This window comes from Magnolia sinica, chromosome 14 (assembly GCF_029962835.1).
Source record: "Magnolia sinica isolate HGM2019 chromosome 14, MsV1, whole genome shotgun sequence".
NCBI classification, from domain to species: domain Eukaryota; kingdom Viridiplantae; phylum Streptophyta; class Magnoliopsida; order Magnoliales; family Magnoliaceae; genus Magnolia; species Magnolia sinica.
The window spans coordinates 49,200,875-49,216,727 of record NC_080586.1 but is presented as its reverse complement, the minus strand read 5'-3'; the positions used below and the strand labels follow the sequence as shown (position 1 = coordinate 49,216,727).

The 15,853-nt window shown below is 39.0% G+C and overlaps 1 protein-coding gene across 1 annotated transcript; it reads right to left on the bottom strand.

The window, feature by feature from the left end:
- Positions 1 to 14,200: 14,200 nt before the first annotated feature.
- On the bottom strand, positions 14,201 to 15,554 carry LOC131225386 (protein SENSITIVE TO PROTON RHIZOTOXICITY 2-like). Its single transcript, XM_058220915.1, has one exon. The coding sequence runs from the start codon at positions 15,536 to 15,538 to the stop codon at positions 14,444 to 14,446; it is 1,095 nt and encodes a 364-aa protein (XP_058076898.1). The 5' UTR covers positions 15,539 to 15,554; the 3' UTR covers positions 14,201 to 14,443.
- Between the last annotated feature and the right edge of the window lie 299 nt (positions 15,555 to 15,853).

Sequence of the window (15,853 nt, the reverse complement as noted above, 5' to 3'; positions counted from 1 at the left end):
TTTTGATAACTGAAAATTATAGACTTGAGTTTAATTATCTAATCACTAGTTTAAAGTGAGTTGTAATTTGATGTAACAAATTCACAATACATCCTAGCTAACTAAGTGAGGAATGTGATATTTGAACTAGAATAACAACTTTTGATTCAAATGAGGTTAGATGAATTAGTACCATTGGTGTATGCTTAAAAGAGAGAATATTGAAGAAAAAAGAAAATTTTATTATAGAGCGTGAATGCAATGACCATAACAATCATGTCAGTAATCCGGAGTAAGGATACCTAAGTATCCATTACTATTACCATTGCAAGTATGATACCTTAGGTTAAACCTGGTGGGAATCTTCATCTAAGGGTGGTCTATAATAATGAGGATAAGATAATAAAAGAAGAAATGTCATGAAGGAAATGAAATAACTAGAGATTTCATATTCTTGGGATGATTGAAAAGAGTTAAGATAGGGAATATGCATATTTCTCAAAGTTAGACTAGTGTCACGGATCACCTAAGTATATTGGATCATAACTATTTTAAATTTTTCTTAGGTCTCTGAACTCAATGATGTAATGGATTAGGAAATTGAGATTCTAACTAACTTTAGACTTAGGGTAAGTATTGTTTTGTTTTGGAATTCATGTGATGAATGGAGGCATAATTGTATAAATTTCTAAGTGTTGAACTATTTTTCATATTTTCAATGTTTGTGGGTAACATTTCTGGAAACCCTCACGAGACTATAACTCGTCCACTAGGGGAAACTTAGGGGTTTAGAGGCTTGTTGCATATGCTAAATGCAATCAAGATTACATGTGAAAATGGTGTAGTTAGAATTTTTTCATTTTAATTTTATTTCTAAAATTAGTTTTTATTTTTATTTTTATTTTTTGTCATTTATTTTGCTCGGGACTAGCAAAATGCTGGTTGGGGAGTATGTTGAGACTCAAATGTTGCATAATTTCCCCCATTTATATCTTCGTTTTATGAACATGAATCAACTTTATCTTCTATTTTACTCATGTATGTGTTGCAAGGTAAATTTAAGAGCTTGGATTGAAAAGGGTGCTAAAAGCATGAATTTAATGTTCAAGAATTACGAAGGCAATGGATGGATCTTAGGAGACCAAGATTGAAGAATTTACATGCTAAATATCCAAGAAAACTAAGTGAGGAATGAAGATAATCGAAGATATGAAGTGAAGAATCCTGAAATCATCCTGAAAAGTGTATTCTGAAGCTCTAAAGTCTATTTTGGAAAACTACGCAGAGTGAAGTTTGTTTTAACAAACTGTGTAACGAGAAATCTATTTTGAAAAACTGCGTAAATTTAAGGTGATTTTTAGAGTTTTCAAACTTTGTACTAAAATTAGAGTTCCCCACTTAGAAATAAGGCTTCCCAAGGCATTCCTAAGCATCATTAAAAGCATTCAAGAGCAAGATTTAAGGGTTTTAAAGGGTTTTCAATTTTATAAGTTATTTTTTCCTTTTAGATCTTTTCTAATTGCATTTATTTCTTTGTTATTGATTTCTTTTTCTATTCTATATATATATATATTAGTTATGTTTTTCTAAGTTCCCTCTTGCCCAAGCTAGAAGGGAAACACATGTGTTTAATAATTCTTTATGTTATGATGATTGATTGTTTTAATGATGAGAAGAATGGTGTATGCATGTTATCTATTGTTTAGGTTTTCTTTTTTATCCTCTTGTGAGATCCATATGTTTCCATCATATGAGATCTACATTGATGAATAGGCTTACCCTAGATCAATTAGATTTCCTAGATAGGAGAGGTTCTTAACCTGTTATATTTCTTTGATTTTCATTATCTCATGGATTTTGAATGCTTAAAATCACTGGGGCTTGAGAATATATATCAATGGTACAAATCCATAATTTTCTAATCTTTTATATCATTTATTTAAAATATTTAAATTATTTTATTTTCCGATTAGGCTGACCATAGTGCTCAGATCCTAGTTGTGTTATCCAAGTCATCATGATTTTGGAACATTAACCTATGTGCGGAACTTTGAAGCTTGGGTGTTGTTTTAATTCAATTGAATTACATCCATTTAAAAATCTCAAAATCAAATCATCATATTAGTTTTTATTACTTAGTTTGTTTTGCATTTGATTTTCTCTTTCTCGCAATTCATCTCCCTGTGGGATCGACCCTGTATTCATAGGATATTACTTACAAACCTCTGCACTTAGGTAAGCAATCAGAGATCCCATGATGTAGTCGGTAAAAGGTGGCTTTGTCTCCTCCAACATGGCCTCAACTAAGGTCGGGACCTAGGCGCAATATGGTTGTCAGATGTCACTGATCTGCCCTCGTATCTCCCTGAGCTTGGCCTCCTAAGGGACCTCGTTCTCTATCATTACCTCAGGAGCCTTCTCTTGCCTTCTCTTCTCTAGCGTGTGGCGTAAGTCAGACTCAGCTAGCGTGGTAGTTCCTACACTGTGGGTGGGTGTGTGGGTATGCTGCCCGGGCTGTTGATTGGATCTGTGCGAGTTAGTAAGTGCTTGAGGAGGTTGAGAAAGTTCGGTTGCCGCAGGTGCTTCCCCTCCATGTTGGGAGGTGGAATATGCCTTTCTAGTATTTGTATTATATGGTTCATGTTGTCGGTTAAGGCTTCAACCTGGTTCTCCAAGGAAACAAGCTAACCTCCCCGATTATGGGACTTCTGCAAGGCCACTGCAGGGGTAGAATTGGATTGGTGTTGTGAGGGTGGATTTTGAGGGTCTACAGACTAGTCGGGCTTGACCAATGCGGGAGCAGTTGCAACGATAGTAGCTAAAGCCCTCTTTCTTTCTTTCGCCATTGTAGAGCAACTTAGAGATGATAGGTGAGTTGGGAATGACTTTAGTGTCGTTCCCACAGATGACGTCAAACTGTTGATGCAGTTTTCTAGTTGTCCCTTCTAGATTGTTGTGTACCTGCAAAACCAAACCACAACTAGGACCTTAACTGCTAAGGGGACCTTCCGATGCCAAAGTTAGAACATGCACTCTAGGTCTAGTAGAACTTGGGTTTTTTGTATCTACCTTCTACTATGCGTAGGGTCTATATTTATAGTCCTTTGTTGCTATTTATGTATATGACAATGAATCTTCCATATTATCGTGTATCATACACGGAATTGTCCTTGGGATCCAACGCATTATCCTCGGCGTGATTCTCGACTAAGATCTCAGAGAGTTAATTTTCCTCGTGTAGAAAGTAGATCTTCTGGTGGTCAACTTCCGAGGACAGCATGGTCGACTATCAAAGCCGACCTCTAAGTTGGTTTGTCCGAGGTCCTACAGACAGAGCCGAATTATTGGTTATGGTTGGTACTCATAGTCATTCATTGGACGTGATAATGAGATGTTAGCTAGAGCCGAGGTCACTGCTTGTGGTTAGTGCTCGAAGTGATCATACTTAGCTATCTAGACCGACCTCCTTATTCGACCTCTGTTTCCAAGCTACTTGTCTTGTGTCTTCTATCCCATTCTTGTTATCGGGTCAGTCCGATTTTACCCATAGCATGCATCTCCAATCCTTGCTGAACTAGGAGACCAGTCATCTTGACCTTCCATAATTCAAAGTTATTTTTTCCGAAATATTTCTCAACATCAAAGTTAGGATTAAAAGTCATTGATACTATGCTTTCAGATTCAATCTGCGCCCCAATGTTAAGCTCTGATACCATTTGTTGGGAGACTGCAGAAGCACATAGAGATGAATCAAGCAAAGTATTCCAATCACAACAACCAAGTCCAATCACACAGAAACCAAATTTAACGTGGAAAAATACTTACAAAAAAAAAAAAAACCATGGTACAAAGCGATAATAATGCACTATGAAGTTAGAAATTACAAGAAATAGATAAAATACTTGATTCGAACAAGCCTTGATCTTCCCTTACAGGCCCTTGAAACCCTAGGAACGAATTAGATAGCCCTTAGAATACCCCTTTATTCTCGATTACACCTATATATATATAGTCTCTAGGTGAATTACAATCGAAATACGAAATAAATATCGCATTTACACAACTCTGCGTAACTATGTGTGATAGTTCGATGCGATGGCATTGAACAACCTTCGATGTCATCAAACTAAACATCAAACTGTTCCACGACTAAATATAGATTTTTCAGATTTTCTCGATGTCACTTCGATGGAGCTTCGATTTCATCAAACAACCTCTGATGGCATCGAACCCTTGTTCGATGGCATCAAACAAGACACCCAAGGTGTTCAGCAATCAACATGAGAAATTTCCGATTTTTACAATGAGATCGAACTATTATCAATGGACATGTTGATTTACATGGTCAAGACATCAATCAATATTTAGTATATATGTGTTGCCTCATAGGTAGACTCACAGGAGTTTCAACACAAGGTGAGGGTCCCGATACCCATTGTGTTGAAAATCCACTCTGGTGTGAGTGTGTTAAAAACAATGTGTGTGTTGTCTCAAGTACAACCGGTTGGGCTATAAGTTGATGTCCAACCAGCTGGGAACTTCCAACCTTTCACGTGTATACGACATCCAACCCATTCAATAGGTTAGTACATCGTGAGGATTACCATTACGAAAATGGAGCAATGACCAATCATTGAGTGGAACACACTTATGATTTTTTATTTACCAATGGTTGAAAATGGTTTTATATGTTGTGGCCCACATGATGAGTAGATAGGGCTGAACTTTCCACTAGAAAATCCCCACGGTGAGCCAACCTGTTGGAATGGATGGATATCACATGCACTTAATAGGTTGGAAGTTATCATCTGGATGGACCGTAACTTGGTGGTCCAACCAGTCTGATTTGACAAGCCTAGGTTCTAGGATAATTAGATGTTGCTTTAAACAAATAAAAAACTTTTTTTTAGAAAAACATGTGAAAATTTTCCCTACGGTATGTTTTTTTCTCGTTCAAAAACATGTTCCTTTGTCAGTGTAATATTTTTATCTCATTGGCAAGCTGAGTACATTTTTTGCAATTAATGTAGTTTCTACTTAATTCATTTGGATAAAATGTTCTGTGAACGATATAAAGCTTGACTTAGCCAACAGATAAGTTCACATGCTACGAGGTTAAGTTAATAGATGACAAGATATATATATATATATATATATATATATATTTTGCATTTAGGATGCCGTGGAGAAAGATAAAGGTGTTTTTATATATATATATATATATATATATATATATATATATATATATATATATATATATATATTTTGCATTTAGGATGCCGTGGAGAAAGATAAAGGTGTTTTCGGGCTTGACATAACGGGCCAAACATGTTGGGTTGGATCTACAAGTTTGGACTCGATTAGAAATTGGGTTTGCTCAGGTCAAGCTCACTTGTACATTTAGCTAGGGTTTGGTTAGATTAGGCCGACCCAGCTCAGGTTGACTTGTTGACAACCTTGTTGCATACCTTCTAAATATATGCTTGTTGATCTATTGATGAAGGGTATCAATGTTGTTCTTACGTGATATGGATATCAAGTTACAACTTATCGCCGGTCCACTCAATATTTCATCTCTCTTATCTTCTTTCATTTTAAAGAATTTTGGATGCCAATAAAATTTTAAGTTGTAAACACCTTACATCTATTTTTATTTTTTTCAAGTATAAAGTGTTTATAGTTTGTTTTATTTGGCTTTAACTTATCAAGTGTTTACTAATAGAGAGAGAGAGAGAGAGAGAGAGAGAGAGAGAGCTAGTTGCAAGCCTCTTTTGAAGAAGAGCCTTTATTCAAATTATATATAGTCTTAAATACAACAAAATGCAAGGATTCTAAAAGCTTCTCTACAAAAAATATTTACAGCTTGTAAATGATTTACAGGCATGCAATTAGGGGCATCCAAACATCCCTTCTAATGTTTTTACGTGTAACCCCTTTGTAAATAAATTTTTTTATAGTCATCTATAAACCCCTAAGCCTCCATAAATATCTTTTGGATTTATCATACATCTGTAAATATTTTATATTTAAAGGGTCTTAGATTTCTTATAACACATGAGATATCCTTGATAAAGGGAGTGAATGCGGGGTTGGGCTTCTCAATTGCGCACTGAGCTCTCTAGTTGCCATGCATTTGTCTAGTGGGAATATAACTCAAGACAACTCATTCGTATAGGCTCATGTCCATATACATAGCTTTGGTTGATCAGGTGGAGTCTACAATTCAGGCAGAGATTAGTATCCAGTCCAAGTTCTTGGTCCATCGGGTTTAGGTTAAGTTGTGTGAGGTCCAAGCCATGATAACAATAATGTATATTAGTTTTGGTCACACCCGCATATACTTAAATATTGTGGTAGAGACAGGTGGAGTGGCTTGTGATGGTGCTAGTAGGGCCGGGAATTGATAAAGTTAAAAGTGGTGTGCTCTCATTATTTATTATTATTTTTTTTATTTTTTATTTTTATTTAAACACCACATTTATTGAAACTATAAATCGCCTCATGTCGAGCTAATAACTCGTGCAGATGCATTATACTATGAGTCGGGGCGACAAAATCTGACATAGATCCCACCGTTGATGCTCGAGTCTCACAACTCAGTCATGTATTCGTATGAGGGTCTTAGGTTTTCGTGCAGAAATGATAGTGTAAGTTCGATGCCTCTTATAACCACAATTTTTATAAGACTTAGATATGATACTAAAGATGGAAATCAATGTTTTTTTAATTGATATTATTATTTAGAATGCAAGAAAAGACAGAAAAAAAAAAAGAAAGTAAAAAACGTATATAAGGGACTGTTTGATTTTCCATTTGCACAGTAAAATTACCTAGGAAATAGTTCATTCAGTAGGTTTAAAACAAGAGAGTATTTCCGCCTTGAAATCCTGTCCAAACAGGGCTAACTTAAATTTGTGGGCCCACTGTGATATATGTGACATGTCCATGACGTCCATCTGTTTTACTGGAACATTTTAAGGATGGACTCAAAAATAAAGTAGATCTAAAGATCAAGTGGCCGACATCAGAAGAAAGAGTAGCCGTAAAACTTCCACCATTGAAAGGTTTTTCTACTCTAAGTCCCATAAGATTGTTTCTTTGTCATCTAACCCGTTCATAAGGCCACACAGACATGGTGAAGGGAAAACATAAATATGAGCTTAGGTCCAAAATTCTTGGCCTCCCAAAAAGGCATTCAATTCCCATCATGGTCTGGCCCACTTGAGATTTGGATCTTTCTCATTTTTTGGCTCATGTCATAAAATCATCTAGCAGAACAGTGTTGCGCAGCATGCTAACAACGTAGTGAACCGATATTCAATCTCTGGTCTCACCCACAAATAATAAACAGAAAGAAATATAGACTAGAAAAAGAATCAAAACATTCAAAATAAACCATAAGACAAGATATATGTAGAAAAACCCCAACAAGGGTAAAAAACCACGGATGCAAACTTCCACTATGAAGTGAAACGAATATTACAAGGCAATATACTAACCTCTCCCTTAGAAGTATAGAAAAAACCCTTTGCCCACACCTTAGAATTATTTCTCATACCCTAGAAAAGCCCTAGGGACACCTATTTATAGTTTATGAAACTTCCCTTTCGCACCTCTACGAAAATCGACTCGAAAATCCGCAATCCGCATCAAATATGAAAACGAATCTGTGTAACCTCGACTGGTTGAGTAGGCTGCTCGACTAGTCGAGCGGACGCTCGACCGGTCAAGCATGGGCCACGACCGGTCGAGCACCTCGAAATCCAAAAACTGATGCTCGGTGGACTTTGAGTCGATCAAGTCCTCGACTTGTCAAGTGGGTCATTCAACCGGTTGAGCTGGCCACTCGACCGGTCAAGCAGGGCACTCGACTGGTCAAGCGGCCCCCAGATGTGGCTCCACATCTCAACAATTTTTCACTTTGAGACACATCACCATAAACCTTCGTCTTTTACATCTGCAATGCATCACCTCCCTGTCTTCAAGCCTGAAGACCAATCAAAGTTGAACAGAGCTTCAGCTTTTCCCGTGTGACCGCCTCGGTCAGCATATCTGCAGGATTCTCATTTGTATGAATCTTCTCTAGAGCAATCGATCCATCTTCCAATAACGAACGTATGAAGTGATATCTTATGGTAATATACTTGGTCCTTGAATGAAAGGCTGAATTCTTAGCCAAGTGTATTGCACTCTGACTGTTACTATACAACTTGTAATCTGCTTGTTCTTACCCAACTCTTCCATGAAACCTTGCATCCACACCATCTCCTTGTACGTTTCTGTAGTTGCAACATATTCTGCTTCCGGCATATTGATAGATACTATCTTCTGTAACCAAGAGACCTAACTGACTATAGCACTACCCAGGAAAAAAATATAACCTGTAGTGCTTCTTTTGTTGTCGATATCTCCTGTCAAATCTGAATCCACATAGCCTTGTAGCTTGATTTTCAATCCTCCACAACACAACCCTACATCTTTAGTACCTACCAGGTATCTGAGAATCCACTTCGCAGCTTCTCAATGTTCCTTTCCGGGGTTGGTCATGAACTTGCTAACAATAACTCCCACTACTTGAGCAATGTCTGGCCTCGTGCTCACCATAACATACATGAGACTCCCAATAGCTGACATGTATGGGACTTTCGCCATGTAGTCCCGTTCATCCTGCGTCTTTGCCTCTTGTTCCTTAGATAGCTTGAAGTGGTTGGCTAATGGAGTGCTAACCGGCTTAGCACCTCCCATATTGAATCGATCAACTACCTTTGCTATGTACTCTGCCTGTGACAAAGCTAGTTTCTTATTTTCCCTGTCACGCTTTATCCTCGTGCTTAGGATTTGTTTTGCAGCTCCTATCCTTCATGGCAAATTCTCTAGACAGTTGTCTTTTGAAATCTGAGATGTCCTTCATGCTTGAACTGACCACAAGCATATCATCAACATACAGAAGAAGGATGATGTACGACGTATCAAACTTCTTCAAATAACAACAGTGGTCTGCATGATATTTCCTAAAACCATTTCCCGATAAGAAGCTGTCGAACTTCTTGTACCACTGCCTCGGGGCCTACTTCAGGACATATAGACTCTTCTTTAGTTTGTACACTTTGTTCTCTGTTCCTGGTGTCACGTATCCTGTCGGCTAATGCATATATATATATATATATATATCTTCTTTAAGGTCCCCATGAAGAAAGACTGTCTTAACATCTAGCTGCTCTAGATGTAAGTCCTCTATAGCCACTATACTCAAGACCATGCGAATCGTAGACATTTTCACTACCGGTGAAAATATTTCAGTGAAATCGATACCTGCCTTTTGTTGAAACCCTTTCACAACCAGTCTAGCCTTGTACCGTTTCGAACCATCGTGCTCCTCCTTCAGTCTGTAAACTCACTTGTTATGAAGAGCTTTCTTACCCTTGGGTAGAGTGACTAGCTCCCATGTATGATTAGACTCAAGAGAGTCCATCTCATCATCCATGGCCTGCTCCCACTTAACCCGTGTATCCGACTGTAATGCCTCTTCAAAACACTCTGGTTCACCATTATCTATCAGCGTAGATATTGTAAGGAGGATGAGTATCGGACCATGGGTCTCCTCTCCCGAGTAGACCTCCTCATAACCAGTGTATGCGGTTTTGCCTCATAATGCTCATGTGCATAATCATCCTGTGGCGCTGTAACACCCGTGTCCGGTAACTCTTTCAACTGTACAATTTTTTTTCCTTGGCCTTATTTTCCTGCACATTGTCCTTATGCATGACTTTTTCATTGAAGACTACGTCCCCGCTTCTAATGATTTTCTTATTTTCTGCATCCCAAAACCTGTAGCTAAAATCATGTTGCCCGTAACCTATAAATGTGTACCTCTTGGACTTCGCATCCAGCTTGTTTCTGTGCTCTGCATCAATGTGAATATATGAAGTGCAACCGAACACTCTGAGATGTGCAAAGTTCACTTCTTTCCTAGTCCACGTTTCTTCTGGTAGCCCACTATCCAATAGTGCTAAGGGACTTCTATTGATGAGATATGCAGCAGTATTCACAGCATCTGCCCAAAAAGTCTTAGGCAACTTTGCATGTAACCTCATGCTTCTAGCGCGCTTAAGGATGGTCTTATCAATGCGCTCAGCCACACCATTTTGCTATGGTGTCCATAAAATCATTTTTCTTATGTTTGATTCTATTTGCTACACAATACTCCTTAAATCTCTTATCACAGTATTCTCTCCGATTATCTGATCTGAGACATTTTACTGTTTTACCTATCTCATTTTCTATCATTATTTTTCACTTCTTAAATACATCAAATACATCAGATTTATACTTTAAGAAATAGACCCACAGTTTTCTACTAGCATCATCAATAAAAGAAATAAAGTAACGTGAGCCACCAAGAGATAATACCTGTGTCGGTCCCCACATATCAATGTGTATAAGCTCCAACAGATGCTTCTTTGAAGCGCGTCCTGTCTTCTTGAAACTTACCCTCTTCTGCTTGCCATACACACAGTCCTCGCAGAATTTTAAGTCAATAGACTTCAGCCCTAGTAGCTTCCCTTTTGACAATAGTACTTTCATCCATTTCTCACTCGTATGTCCCAACTTCTGATGCCATAACTGCCCATTCACTCCAGTTGATGCGACTGCAAGCGAATTATACGATCCTAAAGTAACGTACAAAGTACCTTTCTTTTTGTCTCGAGATATCACCAAGGCACCTTTTATGATCTTCCAGGAATCACTGGTGATTGTTGTCACATAACCGGTATCAGCCAACTACCCCAATGAGATCAAGTTCCGTTTCAAACTCGGTACATATCTGACATCCTTCAATTTCAAAGTCGTTTCGTCTTTCTGATTTATATGAACGTCTCCTTTTCCAATTATACTGCATGGCTTATCATCACCCAGGTAGACTCTCCCAAAGTTACCTGATACATAATTACGCAGAACTTCCTTATACGAAGTGGCATGAAACGAAGCACCCGAGTTTATAACCCAAGACTCATTCTCGCATCAAGAGACAAGATCAACGCCTCTGTGTCACTCTCCTCAGATAGATTCACTGAATTTTTTCCGCCTTGAGAGCTTCCTTCTGGTTTCTTAAGCGCCCTGCAATCACGTTTTGTGTGCCCCTTCTTGCCACAATGCCAACACCCGTCTTTGTCTTTCGGTTCCTTTGACTTCTTCCTCGACTTAGAACGTCCGTGTTTATTACCTCATTTGTTCAGCGATCTTCCTCTTCCTTCAATGTTTAGAGCATTCCCTGAATCCCTTGAAACTCCTGATGCCTTTCTTCTAGATTCTTCGCTGAGAATTAAACTGGCCACATCATCAAATTTCAGCTTTGTCGACCCTGAAGAATTTTTCACAGCAATCACCAAACCGTCCCAACTGTCTGACAGACTAGATAAGATCAATAACGCCCTGACCTCATCCTCAAAAATAATGCCAACGGATTTGAACTGGCTCGTGACTGTATTGAACTCGTTTAGATGTTTAGCCACGCTTCCACCATCTGACATCTTCATGTTAAATAGTTGTTTCATAAGATGAATCTTGTTGGATGCTGAGGGCTTTTTATACATGGTGGCTAGAGTTTCCATTAATTCTTTTGTAGTTTTCATCTTAGATATATTGAAGACGACGCTCTTAGACAAAGAGAGTCGGATTGTTCCTAAAGCCTTCCGATCCAGTAAAAATCATTCATCATCTGTCATCTTTTCTGATTTCTTTTCTTTTCCTCATAGAGGAATATAAAGGTCCTTCTGATACAGATAATTCTCCATCTGCATCTTCCAGAAGGCAAAGTTTGAACCATTAAACTTTTCAATTCTAGTCTTACCTTCTTCTATCATCACTCCCAATAGAATTAAACAAATAGTTCTGATACCAGTTGTTACACAGCACGCCAACAATGCAGTGAACCGAAATTCAGTATCTAGTCTCACTCACAACCGATAAACAGAAAGAAATATAGACTAAAAAAAGAATCAAAGCACTCCAAACAAACTATAAGATAAGATATACGTGAAAAAACCCCAACAAGGATAAAAAACCACGGATGCAAACTTTCACTATGAATAAAAATGAAGATTACAAGGCAATATACTAACCTCTCCCTTGGAAGTATAGAGAAAACCCTTTTTCTCACACTTTATAATTACTTCTCATACCCTAAAAAAGCCCTAGGGACACCTATTTATAATTTAGGCAACTTCCCTTTCACACCTCTGTGAAAACCGACTCAAAAATTCACAGTCTGCATTAAATCCGAAAACGAATCTGCGTAACCTTGACTGGTCGAGTAGGCTGCTCGACCGGTTGAGCATGGGCTACGACCGGTCGAGTACCTCGGAACCCAAAAACTGATGCTCGCTGGACTTTGAGTCGAGCCAGTCCTTGACTGGTCGAGTGGGCCACTTGACCGGTCGAGCAGGGCACTAGACTGGTCGAGCGGCCCCCAGATGTAGCTCCACATCTCAACAAACGGATGGTGGGCGTGGATAAGCCATATACATCACATTAGCCCCACATGAAATTCACACCCCTCGTCCATTTTAGCTTTCAAAATTTAATTGAGAAAACGAACAGCTTCTAAGGAAAAAGTACATTGTCATCTAATCTATATACAGATTCCTATTTCCATTCCATCTCCTTCCCTTTTCCCTCTCTGCTCACTGGTAAGAAAACGCACATTGTCATCTAATCCATATAGAGATGCAGTCTCGGCCATGGAATCAATGCTTGTGGCTAACTCTTACAGCTAGTGGGTTTTTGTTTTTGTTTTTGTTTTTGTTTTTTTTTTTTTAATAGTGAAAAGGTCCTACGTACCTGGACTTTGGTGCATTTCAAATGGTTGATATGAATCATTGCTTTTTATTTTTGAACTGAACCATCTGAATCGAGTCTTGTAGACCCGCTTCACACCAATAACATCTTTATCCTTTGGATTTTCGACTAACATCTCCTACCTGCAAGGACCCAACATCATTTCACTTCGAGTTATCTTGGGAGAAAGCTAACAATAAAACACAGCAATGTTTCCACATATACATAAACGCGGTCCGTAGGAGTTTTGCTCTCATTGACGTCCCAAGCTCCTCTAAAAGAAGTGGTAGAATGAGTGAAAGATACTTCGTTTCAACACTTGAGGTCTTGGTATCGATCGGCAACCGGTGTTAAACTTGGGCCCCATCTTCTTCTTCTTCTTCTTTTTTTTTGAAATTAATCGAGCTTTATTTCAAAGAGAAGGAAAACCAACAAGGCTTAAAAAAAAAAAGAAGTAAGAGGGGGGTAAAAAGCATCCCCTTACAAGAAAGAAACACGCCCATAGCCCAGGCCAAGCAGCTGCAGGAAGCGCCTAGGCACTAATAATCACGGAAGGATGGCTGACTGCAAAAGAAGATTGAAAGAACTTGGCACAATGTTATTAACAACTCCTGAAATTTGAATCTCTATGGTCATACATGGAGATGATTCTTTGAGATTAACATGGTGCGAAAAGAAGACTTGACATAATACCTTAGCAGACTCCCAAATTAATGAAGATGAGTTTATGGCTAATGGTGTTAAGTTCTGTATTTGCGTCCAATCCATATATGAAAAATTAGCAAATAATAATAATAATAATAATAATAATAATAATAATAATAAAATAAAATAAAAAAAAATTAAAAAAAAAAACACGGCCTACCTGTTTCCTTTTCAATCAAGTGGCTTAGCAGTCTCCTACCACACTTTCTCCTAAATCTTGAAAATCTAACATTTTAATCATTTGTGGTTTAACTAAGGATATGGTACTTGATAGAGTGGATAACCAACCAATTAGTTAGGATAATTAAGGGTTAGATGGTGATGATTATAATCCATTATGTTTGTGTGTGTTTTGGCAGGGATTTGAAGAAATCAACCTGCCAACAGCCCAAACAGAAGATTTGATCATGGGTCACACCTCAAGCCAGCAGAATGCCGGAACATGATTCGTGCAGCTAACCCCAATTAGTTAGCATAAAGATGGCGATGACCATGATGCACTGTGTGTGTTTTTGATAGTGCTTCCTAGAAACCACGTTGCCTACAGCTCGGACAGAAGATTCAATCATGGGTCACCCATCATGAAACCCCTGCTGAAATCAGCTCGAGGAATCAAGCTTGATACATTTCCTTGATCCTGTATACATCTAAATCTATCTCATTGCCATGATCCTGTATACATCTAAATCTATCGCATTGCCATGATCCTGTATACATCTAAATCTATCTCATTGCCAAAGCTAATATTTCATGTAAACCTAACATCATATATATGAATATACAAAAGTTTGGTAGCACCTTAATTATTTTTCTGATTCTCATGTGTAAAGTCTCACATACATGCAAGCATCTTTACAAAGCTTCTCCTCTCACAAATCAAGCTGATCAGCAGGGCTTTCATGGCGCTGAGCGGAGCTTCCACTCATGAATGGTCGGATTTCCCTGGGTCTCTGAACAAGTTCACAGCTGGAGCATGCCCAACGAACAACGAGACGTGGCCCATGAGCTTATCCTTCCTGGAGAAGGTGGTCCCGCACGTGCACTGCCACTTGAGATCCCCACAGTGCTTTTCATGTGTTCGGAGGTCAGATAGTAGGGAGAACTGCTTCTGGTTGCATCGGTTGCAAACATACATCTTCGGACAATGGCTCCGCTTGTAGTGATTCTTAACACATATTATCGATTTCAATGGTTGGAACTTGTTGTGTTTCTTGTTCCATCTGCACCCTTCTTGGGGACATGAATATTTTCTAGAGGAGCTGATTAAGGAGTTGTGGACATGGCCCGCTTTCATGGGGTTACTCAGAGCTGCATTAGACTTGTACTGATCCCCGTGTGCTCTCATGTGCATTCTTAGATTCGCATCCCGCTTGAATCCTTTCCCACAAACTTGGCAATAGTGGGTGTATTTGGCGAGTAGTTCAGCAGCATCCAATTCCACAACGTCAGTCATCATCAATGGAAAATCAGGTAATCCATCCATCTTTTCAATCTCATGATTGAATTCCGTTTCGTTGTCTTTGCTACTATTGTGATTATGATCATTGTCTTCGTTGTATCTCTCAAAGAAACCTCTACCACCATCATCTCCATGGATCTCATGGCCCATCACGTTGTTTGGTTGAGATGGAACATCGTTGGTGTGATGATGTTGGTTCAATTCATCCCTACCATTCTGGACAACGCCACCGAGGGCCATCTTCTGGCAAGTGTACATCATGGATGATGCGGTGACGATGATCTCTTGAATGAGGCTGCCCATCCCTGTGAAAGCTATGGCTGTAGAATCTTGTGGACCATGATCGGGAATGACGACGATGTCTATGAGAGACTGAACCTGCTGCACCTTATCTTTGAGAATCGACAGATTGTAGAGAAGAGCATTTGAATGGGCCACACTCGTTCCTGATACCGCCCCGGTGTCAGCGGAAGAGGACACCACGCTCTCCATCACCCCAGCATACATTTGGTAGCCTTGTGACCTCTGTTGGAAGCATGAAGTGGGCCCTGAAATCATTCTGCCCACACCTTCTTTCAACTAGCCTTCTTCCTTCTACATTTGGTTTCGATTTGGAGTTACACCGCAAACCTGGTTCATTTATCTGGTGTGGTTTTGAAAGGGAAGAAGTTGACCGTAATCCTCTACAACACCTGCTGTACCGCAGTGGCATATACAACCCAAGCTCTGAGGGGCCATCGTGCGCTTGTGAAAAATCTACTCCGTCCATAATGTGTGTAACTTGATTTTAGAATCTAGGGAGAAAAGAAAATCCGATCCAAAGATATGTGGGCCACATCACAGGGAAAGATGAAAAGGGGTTGCCAATTATAG

Coding starts and splice junctions, on each gene's coding strand:
- LOC131225386 (XM_058220915.1), bottom strand. CDS start 15,538: ATGATTTCAGGGCCCACTTCATGCTTCCAACAGAGGTCACAAGGCTAC.